The 13,195-nt window shown below is 41.2% G+C and overlaps 1 protein-coding gene across 1 annotated transcript; it reads right to left on the reverse strand.

Moving 5' to 3' along the window:
• Positions 1–945: 945 nt before the first annotated feature.
• On the reverse strand, positions 946–12,992 carry LOC120536777 (zinc finger protein 540-like). Its single transcript, XM_039765258.1, has 3 exons — positions 12,332–12,992; positions 6,851–7,483; positions 946–1,724 (listed from the first exon to the last, which is right to left on the reverse strand). Exons 1-3 carry the CDS (start codon positions 12,756–12,758, stop codon positions 1,207–1,209), a joined length of 1,578 nt encoding a protein of 525 aa, XP_039621192.1. The 5' UTR covers positions 12,759–12,992; the 3' UTR covers positions 946–1,206.
• Between the last annotated feature and the right edge of the window lie 203 nt (positions 12,993–13,195).

A 13,195-nucleotide genomic window follows, 5' to 3' on the forward strand; every position in this document is an offset into this window, starting at 1 on the left:
CTTTCAGCAATGATAGGTAGAAGTATGTACAAAATATACTTCCAGAGGCAAATGATTGGGTGATCACTTTTTTTCTTCTCCTGGTTGAAATAATTTGTCTCAATATTTCAGAAATTGCTATATTTATGTTGATGAGTGGAACAATCTCTAGAACTGCAGAGTAACACGTTAATACAAAGTATTAAAAGTTAAAAGTAACATTAAAGTAACGTGCGTTACATAGTCCAAATATGTAACTTAATGCATATCTTTTTGAAATAAAAATACCTGCTCTATTCATTCCAGCAGCACTGTGTGTAAGGCAAAAAGCACATGTGCCGGGTTCTTTGCAGGGCTTGGTCAATTTGACTAAACATATTTAGAAAACACAAAATTGTCAGAGGCATCGTGGTTATTTTCGGATTGCAGGCAGTCAATGGTGACATTTACTTTGTATTTTTGTGCATTTTAATGATGTTGGAGTGAGTTGCTGAAGAAAAGCTCCAGAAGATTACTTGAGTATGTAAATGTGGATTATTAAGAAAGGAGGTTTCTGCCTTAACTGGGTTATTCACCTTAACCTGTTTATGTATGTGCATGTAAACGCACTAAATGACCTCCTTTGTTTTGTGAGCATTCAGGGAGAGGTTGTTGTTATGGCACCATACAATCAGGTCTGTTAGGCAGTCTCATCGTTGTTGCTGAAGATCACAGTGGTGTCATGCACCGACTTGATGATGATGCTGCTTTGTTACACAATCGCAGGTGAATAGACTGTGGAAAGCCAATGTTGGTGCACTGTTTTGCTATTTCATTTTTGCCAATCCTCACCGACTGGGGTTTGTTTTTTCAAGAAGCCAAACACCCAGCCACAGATGGAGCCAATCAGAGCAACGTCTCTGAGTCTTAGTACCACGTTGGAGGGCACAATGGTGTTGAAGGAAGAGCTATAATCAAAAAACAGCATCCCATCATAGATGTTTTCCTTTACTAAAAAAGCAACAGAAAATTGGACACTTGGTTGGTGATGCTTTCTAAGAATACAGGTAACACATTCAATACATGGTAATGGTATTTCAGGTCGAATTAAAAAAAAAAATACTGTACAAGTGATACAAAAAAGCATTCCAATTGTATGAAAAATAACATCCTTATCTGGAGTCCATTTCTTGTCCTGCCGACTACACAATTTTGTATTCAGTAAAATCCAGAGAGCTTGGCATTGTGCTAATGAGTTCGGCAGTATTTTTCATTGCTGTGTACTTTCATGTGTATTTTAATGGATCCCAAATGGCTGAAGTTCTTCCCACATTCACTGCAGTGATACGGTTTCTCGCCCGTGTGAATGCGCTGGTGAGTTTTCAAGATGCCCGGCCCTCGGAAGCTTCTCCAGCAGTGGCTGCACCGGTATGGCTTCTCTCCAGTGTGAATGCGCTGGTGGGATTTCAGATACTCAGATCGGGTGAAGCTTTTCCCACACTCACTGCAGCGGTAAGGCTTCTCGCCCGTGTGCGTGCGTTGGTGCCGCTTCAGTGTGGCCGAGTCGCGGAAGCTGCTGCCACATTCAACACAGCGGTACGGCTTCTCTCCTGTGTGGATGAGCTGATGTCGGCGCAAAGTGCCAGACTTGCAAAAAGCTTTGCCGCAGTCAGTGCAGTGGAATGGCTTACCTCCTGCTGCATACTGGGGCAGCCTGCTGGTTGCCTCCGACCAGCTGAAACTTTCAGTCAATTCACTGATCTGATCTATGAAATGAAAACGGGAGAAAGAGTATATCAAAAATCAAACACAAGGCAATAAATAAAAACATTTTAGTATGAGAAATAACAATGCATATTAAAACATTACAGCAGACAATCAAAAACTTGCAAAGTTGATCTAGAAAAGTGAAATGCTGCGACTTTCAAGCTATTCAGAGATAATTAAATTCAGGAATTTAATGCACTGCTTGGCCGGTAACATCACCTCAGAGAAGACCCACCAAATCAACAAAGCAATCAAGAGGGCTGGCTCGTTAATGGGACACCCTCTGGACCTGCTGGAGGTAGTAGTGGAGGAAACAAGGAAGACATTATGGACAATGCGGCACAACCTCTTTCTGTGGCATCAACACTGAGGACTTTCAGAAAATTAATTATTTAGAAGCATGTCAGGAAATGCTACTGGGGCTCCCTTTATACCATTGGTAATACACCTTAATTAACCCTCTAAGCTCATCACCAAGCACTTCATTGTGCAGCTAGATTTTTTTTTTTTATTAATTTTATTGCAATCCATACAAAGCAATCAAGTTTTTACAAAAAGAAAAATTGAGTTAAAGAACAGATCGATCCCCACGCCTGAGAGATACAGCAAGCCAAACGGCGTAAAATTTAAGGCTTGTAAACATACCTAAATTAATAAGTTCTCTGTGCTTCATGAACTTATTTTAAAATATTACTGATTAGATCCTGCCAGGTTTTGAAAAAAGTCTGTACGGATCCTCTAACTGAGTATTTGATTTTTCCCAATTTCAAATTATATATCACATCGGTTTCCCACTGACTTAAAAGAGGAGAGTTTGAGTTCTTCCAGTTTATCAGAATGAGTCTGTGTGCCGAAAGTGTAGTGAATGCAATCACAATTTGTTTGTCCTTCTCCACTTTAAGCCCCTCTGGAAGAACCCCAAACACAGCTGTTAATGGGTTAGGAGGGATTGTGAGTCCAAGGCTGTCTGAGAGGTAATAAAATTTTTTGTCCAGAATAATGTTAATTTGGTGCAGGCCCAGAACATGTGACCCAGTGAGGCTGGGACTTGGTTGCAAGGTTTGCAGGTTGGATCATGCCCTGGAAACATTTTGGAGAGTTTTAGGCAAGACAGATGTGCTCGATATATAATTTTGAGTTGAATAATTGTATGCTTTATATGGAGCTCGCAGTGAATTCTCTGCATTGCTACTTTCCACTCCTTTTCTGATATATTAATTGAGAGATCTTTTTTCCCAGTGTCCTCTTGGATCTTTGAAAGGAAGGGATTGTAAAATTATTTTATATATTGTAGAGAATGGTGTCTGAGTTCTGGAAATTGAGCAATATTTTTCCAGCATGGATGAGGGTGCAAGATGAGGAAAATCTGGAAGGTTCTGTTTAACAAAGTTCCTGATTTGAAGATAGTGAAAGAAATGTGTAGCTGGAATGTTAAATTTGGAATGTAATTGTTCATAGGATGCAAAGATGTTGTCTATATAAAGATCTCAAAGCAAGTTAATTCCAAATTTTTTCCAGATATTAAAAACTGCATATGTTTGTGAGGGTTGAAAGAGGTGGTTCTCTTGCAGAGGCGCCACAGATAGAAGCTTCTCCGTCTTAAAATGCTTTCTACATTGGTTCCAAATTCTAAGTGAGTGGAGTACAATTGGATTATTAGTATATTGCCGATAAGTTGTATTTACTGGAGCACAGAGCAAGGAATACAAAGAAGTACTGGAGCATTTTACTTCTATTGCGGTCCATGCCTGTGTATGTTCTTCTATTTGTGTCCAGGTTCTTATCGCCTGTATATTTGCTGCCCAGTAATAAAACTGGAAGTTAGGTAGAGCCATGCCACCTTCTGCCTTTTGTCTTTGTAAGGTCGCTCTTTTGATGCGTGGATGTTTTGAATTCCAAATAAATGAGGTTATTGTTGAATCTAATTGCCTAAAGAATGATTTATTAATGTATATTGGAATGTTTTGAAATAAAAAAGGATCTTAGGAAGAATAGTGCAGCTAGATTTTAAACTTCCTGACAGGCAGACCCCAGATGGTTTGAGTGGGTGCCCATACCTCATCTGTCACTCTCACCACAAGGGCTCCACAGGGCTGTGTTCTAGGCCTTCTGATGTAGTCCCTCTCTATGTATGCCTGTTCAGCTGTACACGACGCTAACATCATTTTCAAGTTTGCCAATGACATAACTGTTTTGCACCTAAAATCTGGAACAGCTCACCGATAGAAGTTCACCAGGCTAATACGGTGGAGCACTTTAAAAAAACTACTAAAAACTCATTATTTTAACATGGCTTTCTCACAGCTTCATTTTGGTCTAACCCTGATATTCTGCATATGTATTTAATTATCATTTTTTTAATGGCTCTGAAATCCGTCCTAACTCCTACTTTCTCTGCTGTTCTTTTTCCAGTTTTCTGTGGTGGTGATCTGACCACCACCACCACCTAATCAAACCACTGTGCCATCCCTACATTAATGGATTGAAGGCCAGAGGTTCACATGACCATCATCATCTATGTCTTCCACGTGAAGCCTTAAAACCATGAGGACTGATTGAGATCATTTATGTTAGATAGGGTTGGATGCTGGGTGGTCTTGAGGCCTCAGAACCCCTGCAGATTTTGTTTTTTCTCTCTTTTTTTTTTTTTTTCTGTCCTCCCTGGCCATCGGACCTTACTTAATTCTTTATTAAGTATTATTGCCTAATTTTATTTTTATATTTTTCTTTCTTCATCTTGTAAAGCACTTTGAGCTGTATCATTTGTATGAAAATGTGATACAGAAATAAATGTTGTTGTTGTTGTTAGGCCTGCTGTTTGAACAACAATTAGCTGGCTTATCTGGATAATAATAATACCAGTACATTTTATTATTTTTTTTTATTTATAATTTTTTTATTATTTAGTAACTTTCTCATACTCACGATGTTTTGAAGTGAAGAGTCTGTCACACTGCTGTCAGGCCAACAGTCTTCTGCTGAACGATGGTGGACAGATTCAGATACCTCGGTGTCCACTAATATTTATTTATTGAACGTTTGTGAAAAAACAAATTTGTGCTTCAGACAAATGAAGTTTGTTTGTTCTGTCTATTGATCGATCTATCATAGCTGATGGGGACTGACTTGGATATTTTTACTCATATCATGAACATTGTGTGATGTCACACACGAGCACTATGGTGGTGTGTCGGAGGCTCTGCTCATAAGGTAAACTGAGGGACCGTTTTGGGTGAGACACTGTTTCTAACCCCTCTATCTCTTCCATCGTTGGAGTTCAAACCCGTGCAACACCTCTGGTCATCCCTCTATCCATAGAAGACATGATTGCAAGTCAGTTCTCATTCATCAGACCACATCTGACAGAGCCAGACTACCTACAGAAGCAATCACAACCAGATTACTGAAACGATCCTATACAACCTTACCCTGTTATTCCCTTTTTTGTTTTCCTCCAATATATTAGCATCACTGCTATTAAAATGGGATCTCATTGGGACCCCAACACCTTATTTTGTCCTGTTCCACAGTTTATATTCAGTTTGTAGAATTCTTCCCAAATGTTTACCAATCTCCTGGTTCAGAAAACAGAAACAAAAAAGGATTTGTAATGTAAGTAGTTTCTTTTGCATTTTCTATGATGTGATTGTGCTTTACTTGAAATACAATATGCAGAAATTCCAGTTTCAAAAAGAAGGAACAAAGGAGGTTAAACAACCACTAAAGCAATTCACAAATGCAGTTTTTATTTAGCAGGCGGTACATGACAGGACTTCCTGCCAGACAGTTCCTGGATTTTATCACCTTGAGGGCATCTGATTTGAGTGCATTACTAAGAATCAGAGGTGTTGACGAATGACACGACTCTAAAAATGACATTGAAAAGTCATTACAAATTTCAGAAGTATTATGAAGTCACTGCATTTTGGCAGCCAATAACGTTCTGCAAGACAGCACTGCTGCCTGACTGAATGGTTCCTGAGTTTTCCAAAGTAATCTCGGCCTGTTGCTATTATTATTATTATTATTATTATTATTATTATTATTACATTTTGTTTCCCATTCTGTCATGGTACAAGAAACTTGAGACATTAGACAGACAACTCTCTCTTCAACTTTGTGTGGTTGAATACATGTCCTTTCTTCACATGAGGCTACCGTCCCCAGTTAAGACAAAATCAAACCAATTTCATTTGCTGGGGTGAGTCACAGACTGACCTCAGACATCACACCACAAAACTCGCGGTCATGTCTGGTACACACCTGGTCTAAGAACATCAACACCTTGGTGAAGAAGGCAAGGCATTGCTTTTACCACCTCAGACACCTCAGAAATTTCTGGCTGCCCTCCCAGATACTAACGAACTTCTATAAATCCACCATCCTGACAGGAAGGATCACTGCCTGGTTTGGGAACAGCATGCAGCAGGCTCTGCAGAAGTTGGTGTGACCAGATGAACATATCACTGGGTGTGCACACTCAAAGTTTCAGGACTTATATACAGATCTTAGTCCAGGAGAAAGAAAATTATCAATGACACCAGCCATCCCAGCAATGGCCTCTCTTCTGAGCTGCAGTCAAAAGTCCGGTTCAGAGAGACCAAGGAGGAACTTCTGACCACAGTCAGTCCACATCTTGAATAAGGGAAGTGTTCAGCAATACTTGAGTCCTTATTGTTAACTCTCTCACATTTACTTATTTAAATTATTAAATTAGATATTTAGTTATTAATCATTATTATTTTAATATCATTTTTTTTTATAATTATAAAGTCATTGGAGTTGAGAAACTAAGCCCTTCACTACATATGGTAGCCTATGTATAATTTGCACTGTACTGTAAATAAAATATGATTTGATTGCTATCATAATCTTGAAAATCTGTTTTTTAATTGTATTCCACAAGAAAGATACATTTACATTAATAAAAATCTTTGCCTTTTTCCGCTCATACTTGTGTCGTAATCACAACAATCCTCCAAAATATACTTCTAGTAAAAATGGCCTGACCTAAATCCACTGATTTTATTACTACTTAAACCAATCTCTCACTTATATTTCCAAACGATGCCAGCAGCAGACCCTCGGAGCACCTCGCCCCATCTGTAACTCCATGTTGTCTTACCTGATGCGATTTGAGAGAAGGCAGGCTCCATAGCCTCCTGCTCCTGCTCATGGTCAACAAGGTCCGCCTGCTCATCTCTTTCCATGCTCCACTGCAAGGAATCCACACTGTACTGCTCCATATTGGTGTGTTGGGGTTCAGAGTTCTGACTCGGCACTGGAATGACTTCCGGTTCAGCCTGCTCCTCCACTTCCTCTTCCTCGCCCTCCTCAAACACGGCACTGACTACTTGAGAAGTAGATTTGAGTTCAAGTCTCTCATTTTTAAACCAAGCTGCTTCTTTCTCAGGCAGACAGTGGCTTTGCCTTTTGTCATGTTCCACTTGTTGGGCAGGAGCACTTTCTCCAGATGTCTCCTGTGTCTCTTCTTTAACTTGGAAAGCTCTCGAATCAAACAGTTCCTCTTTTATGCTGTTAAACCCTAATCTGTGAGAATCTTGTGAGGGTTCCAAACCTGCAGCCATCAGCGTCCCACAGTTCGAACTGTGTCCTGGGATGGCCAGCTCAAATTCTACTGATGTCTGCCTCCCTAACTGATGAACATTCCTCTTCTGCTGCCCAAAGTTGGCTTTCTCATGTGGGAAAATTGATTCTAACTCATCTTCTTCAGATAGGATACACTGCACTTTATCTTCTGAGGAAAGAAAAAAAAACATTAATAAAACAGTATACTATAATAATAATAATAATAATAATATTAATAATAACAACAATCCATCAATCCATCCATCCTCTTCCGCTTATCCAAGGTCGGGTCGCGGGGGCAGTAGCTTGAGCAGAGAGGCCCAGACTTCCCTCTCCCCGGCCACTTCTTCTAGCTCTTCCAGGGGGAATTCCGAGGCATTCCCAGGCCAGCCGGGAGACATAGTCCCTCCAGCGTGTCCTGGGTCTTCCCCGGGGCCTCCTCCTGGTTGGATGTGCCTGGAACACCTCACCAGGGAGGCGTCCAGGAGGCATCCTGATCAGATGCCTGAGCCACCTCATCTGACTCCTCTCGATGCTCTACTCTGAGCTCCTCCCGAAAGACTGAGCTTCTCACCCTATCTTTAAGGGAAAGCCCAGACACCCTGTGGAGGAAACTCATTTCAGCCGCTTGTATTCATGATCTCATTCTTTCAGTCACTATCCATAGCTCATGAATAATAATAAAATAATAATAATAATATATATTTTTTTTAATAGGCGCCTTTCTTAACACTCAAGGTCACCATACAAAGAAATTAAACAACATTAATAAAATATAAAAACAAAGAGGACGATAAAATCAAATATTAATAAGGTACAGAGGTAGTAGCAAACATACAAAGATAGCAGGCAGTAACAGTGTTAAATTCATAATTGGTATGCCAGACTGAAAAGATAAGTTTTGATGACAGTTTTAAAATGTATTATTGAATCTAGTTGATGGATATGAGAGGGAATAGAATTCCAGAGTTGAGGAGCACTAGGAGAGAACACTCGAGCTCCCATAGCACAGAGTCTGATGTGTGGTACAGAAAGTAGAGCTGCAGATGAGAATCTGAGTGAGCGAGAGGGAGTGTCAGTCTGTAGGAGATCAGTGAGGTTGTGGAGAGCTTTAAATGTTAAGAGCGGTATTTAGTATTGTATTCGGTAGTAAACAGGGAGCCAGTTAAGTTGAGAGAGAATAGGTGTGATATGTTCAGTGGATTTACAACAGCAGGTTATTATCCTTGCAGCAGAATTTTTAATAAGTTGTAAGCGATGGATACGTTTTTGTGGGATGCCAGATAGAATAGCATTACAGCAATCTATACGTGAGGTGACTAGGGCATTACCCAATACTTCAGTATTGTGTTGCGTAAGAACAGGATGAAGTCTAGAAATGTTTCCGAGATGGAAGAAGGCAGTCCGAGAAACATTATTTATATTATTCCAGTCCGAGAAACATTATTTATATTATGTTGGAAAAGTGTGTGGAATTTGGACGTTCTCCATAGTTTTGCTAGTTTTACTCCCACATCCCATTGTATGCGAGTTATGTCCAGTGTAGAGGGGTGTAGTTATGACTTGGCCCTGTATCAGAACTCGGCACCAGCACAATCGGATTCATCTTTCTCCACAGTGCTGCTCCGAGTGCCCTCAATCCATTCAACTAAGTCGGTTAAGAGAATGGAAGGACTGTTTTTTACTTAAGACAATGGAAACAAGCAAAGTACCCAGAAAATATATACATATAAATCTAAGTATGTTCAAACTACTTCTGGACCTGCCAAGATAAGAACTGAAAACATTAGAGCTGTGATCCAGCAGTGATGGCTACTTACAATAGTAAGGTATATAGTGTGCTTCATGACATAGTGTTATATTTTCCCAATAATTCATCTGTCTTGTCATCAAGTGTTGCTTTGTGGTGTAATTTTTGTTTGCTTTGCATAACACCTTGTTATCAAATTTGTGCAGTCGTGGACAAATTTGTTGGTACCCTTCTATAAAAAAAGAAATGACAACTGTCAAGGACAAAAATGATGGGACCTTTAACCTCGAATTTTGTTGCACAACCTTTAGAGTTTGCAGACACTGCAAATGGGGATTTGTAGAACTCTCCATGGGACTTTAACATCCTTCCACTCGTCCTGAGCCAACTGCTCCAGCTGTGTCAGGTTTGAAGGGGGTCTTCTCCAGACTGCTTGTTTCAGTTCTATCCATAGATGCTCGATAAGATTCAAATCAGGGTTCACAGAAGGCCATTTCAGAATAGTTCAATGTTTTGTTCTTAGCCATTCTTGGGTGCTTTTAGCTGTGTGTTTTAAATCATTGTCCTGTTGGAGAATCCATGAAATGTGACTGAAACAGAACCTTCTGATGCTGGGTAGAACGTTAAGTTCAAGAATGTCTTGATAGACATGTGATTTCACTTTTTCCTGCACTCAAGGTACCCTTTGCCAGATGCAGCAAAGCAGCTCCAAAACATAACTGAGACTCCTCCATGTTTCACAGTAGATAAAGTATTCATTTCTTTGGAAGCTTAATTTTCCATCTGTGAAAACAGAGCTGATGTGACTTGCCAAAAAGCCCCAGTTTTGTTCGCATGCATCCAAAGGACATTCTCCCAGAAACATTGAGGCTTGGCAATACGCAATTCAGCAAATTTCAGTCTGGCTTTTTTTCTTCAAACAGTGATGTCCTCCTGGGTCGTCCACCATTGAGCCCACTGTCACTCAAAATGTGACGAATGGTGAGATCAGACACTGATGGACCTTGACCTTGGAGTTCAGCTTGTATCCCTTTGGAAGTTGTCCTTGTCTTTTTGTCTTCTATTTTCATTGTCCTTCTGCCCATTCTGGGGTCGATTTTTCTCTTGCGGCCGCGGAGAAGGAGCCTGGCTACAGTCCCGTGGACCTTCAACTTTTTAATATTATTTGCAACTGTTGTCACAGGAACATCAAGCTGCTTGGAGATGGTCTTCTAGCCTTTGTCTTTAAAAGGCTTTTCTATCACATTTTTTTCTGATCTCCTCTGACAGCTCTCTTCTTTGCTTTCTCTGGTCCATGTTTAGTTGGGGACACAAGATGATACCAAACAGCAGACAGGCAACTTCTCCATTTAAAGAGGCTTGACTGACTGATTACATACGACATGTGTGATACAAATTCAAGAAAACAAATACCTTAAATCTCCAATTATGTAGGATCTTTTCTAGGGGTACGGACAAATGTTTATAGGCCATTTTAGAATCTCTTTGTAGAATAAGTGATGTTTAATCACTTTTTCACACTTGCTTGGTTTTACAGGATGACCTATCAAAGGAACGCAGGTACACAGGGAACAATGGCTTTTCATTTCATTTCTTTTCAGGAGGCATAGAGCACTTTTTCAATGCAATGTATGGAAACCAACACATCTGTCCATGTTCCGTGAAATAAAATCATGGAAATGCTGCATTATAGAGCAAGATTTGAACAATGTTTACACCCAGTGTGGTGTGCACTGATTAGTGGTGTTGCCTCACAGTCTTCTGGGTGCTCCAGCCTTCAATCGACAACACAAAGGCATGCATGTTAGAATCATGCAGGGTCTAAATTGCCTCCATTGGAGTAAGTACAACTGGCAATGGACTGGTGCCCTGTCCAAGACTGGTTCTTGTCTTGTGCCCAAAGCTGCTGAGATGGACTCTGACTTCTGGTGACCACGCACTCTTAAAAATGCTGGTTCTTTAATGGCATTTTATGGTCCTTTATTGGGTTATGTGGTTCCTCTGAACTATTTCTTGACAAAGAATCATTTAATGGTTCTTTGCATATGAAGTTAGTTCTTTGTGCTTCGAATAACTTCCTAACAAGTAGAATTTTTTTTTTTTTTTTTAATGTGTGGTAGTCTGCAGGGCACTAACAGATTAACCAAACCTGGACTTCACCTGTGTTACTGTATGTATGCACAAGAGTCCTTCTGAAATTACGAGCCATTTGGTATTTCACAAATCTGTTAAACCATCTAACCATGGTTATTTACTGTATGGATCTATATAAATAAAGGTTCTTTCTGGAAACTTAATGTGGGAACCAAAAAAGGTTGTCCCATGGCATGGCTCTGAAGAACCACTCTGGCACCTTTATTTTTAAGAGTGTGCATTGCATTTGGAATAAGTACGATGATGATTGAGCAATATTCTAACACAGGGTCATGGGGGTCTGCTGGAGCCAATCCCAGCCAACAAAGGGCAGGAAACAAATCCCGGGCAGGGTGCCAACCCACCACAGGGCAATCACACACATACACATAACACACTAGGGACAATTTAGAATCGCCAATGCACCTAACCTGCATGTCTTTGGACTGTGGGAGGAAACCCACGCAGACACGGGGAGAACATGCGAGTCTCCTAACTGCGAGGCAGCAGCGCTACCACTGCGCCACCGTGCCGCCCCTACTGTAAGACATCGTTTAGAAAAACAAAATAGTATGCAAAATCCACCCATCCATCCATCGTCTAACCCGCTGAATCCAAACACAGGGTCACGGGGGTCTGCTGGAGCCAATCCCAGCCAACACAGGGCACAAGGCAGGAACCAATCCTGGGTAGGGTGCCAACCCACCGCAGTAGTATGCAAAATTTCAAGGCAAAACGTCACTGCGACAGCACGGTAAAACAGAAGAGAGTGGGCAGACGTTTTTAAAAGGAAGTGGGTAAGCGATTAGTGTGTAGCAGGTTTCTGCAGCTGTGTGTCACAAAGATTTCACATTTGGTTCCTCGCTTTAAGGACTCTTGCCTAAGACACCTCGGGCTAAGTTCAGGTTTTCTTGATCTGTTAGAATCCGCTAGATCGCCTACCATAACATTAGAGATTTCTGTTTTGTGCACACACTGATTACTCTTTTCAAAGCCCGAAGAACCAATTTCACAGGCAAAGAACTATAGAAATGAAAGAATGAAATTGTTCTTTTGTGAGTAATGGCTGTATGAAGAACTACACAATTCGGTGAATTGCCATTTTCGAACCAGTATATTTTTAAGTGTACCCACCTCTCTCCTCTCCATCCGCAGCCCGCTGTCCGCCGTCCTGAATCAGCGCCGCTTCGCCGCCGCCGCAAATCTGCAGCTCGCTCTTCCCCGGCTGCAGCAGCGGCTCCCAAGTGTCCACCGTCGGTGCAGCGACCCACGAGCATGAAATTGTTCTGCAGGACCCCTCGCCTCCTGGCTTCTCGGAGAATCGCTCGCGAAGGATCTCATCCCGCAGCGACCTCGCTTCATTTTCGGCGATTTCCAGTCTAAGCCTCAGGCTTTCGATTTCCTTCTCCTTGACGGATTTCTCGAGCTGCCAGTCGGCAAAACGGTTGTCCAAGAGGCTGGCGTACTCCTCCAATACCGTCTCCACTGCTGCTTTTACAGCCTGCTCGACCGTTACGGCCAGTTCCTCCTTGAAAACTCCGCCGAAGATCCTACCATTCATCTTGCCCCGGTTACTGCGTTCAGGGTAGAAGTCGGCGCGAGATGTGCTGGGACTGGCTGCACATCACATACTTAATGCAAACGTAAGCCTCAGTAGGTCGGAACGAGCCATCTTTAAATCACTTGATCGATTATCTCTGTGCTAAACTTAAAAGATCACCCGTAAACAACAAGGGCCATCGTCATCAGCCGGCTGCGTGTCGATCATTGATACAGTCAGCGCAATGGAATTCCTTCAGTGTGCTCGGGCTTGATCCTCTGCCGCCACCTCGTGTTCATCGATGTTATTGCGTATTTATCAGCGTATACCGCAGCGGCGTTATCGAATTCCCAACGATTAGTACAGGACGATGATAATAATAATAATAATAATAATAATAATAATAATAATAATAATAATAATACATTTTATTTATTTGTAGGTGCCTTTCTAAACAC

This window comes from Polypterus senegalus, chromosome 10 (assembly GCF_016835505.1).
Source record: "Polypterus senegalus isolate Bchr_013 chromosome 10, ASM1683550v1, whole genome shotgun sequence".
Lineage (NCBI taxonomy): Eukaryota > Metazoa > Chordata > Cladistia > Polypteriformes > Polypteridae > Polypterus > Polypterus senegalus.

Coding starts and splice junctions, on each gene's coding strand:
- LOC120536777 (XM_039765258.1), bottom strand. CDS start 12,758: ATGAATGGTAGGATCTTCGGCGGAGTTTTCAAGGAGGAACTGGCCGTA. Junction 7,484..12,331: donor TGCGGATGGAGAGGAGAGAG/GTGGGTACACTT, acceptor TTCTTTCCTCAG/AAGATAAAGTGCAGTGTATC. Junction 1,725..6,850: donor CTTCTCTCAAATCGCATCAG/GTAAGACAACAT, acceptor TTCATTTCATAG/ATCAGATCAGTGAATTGACT.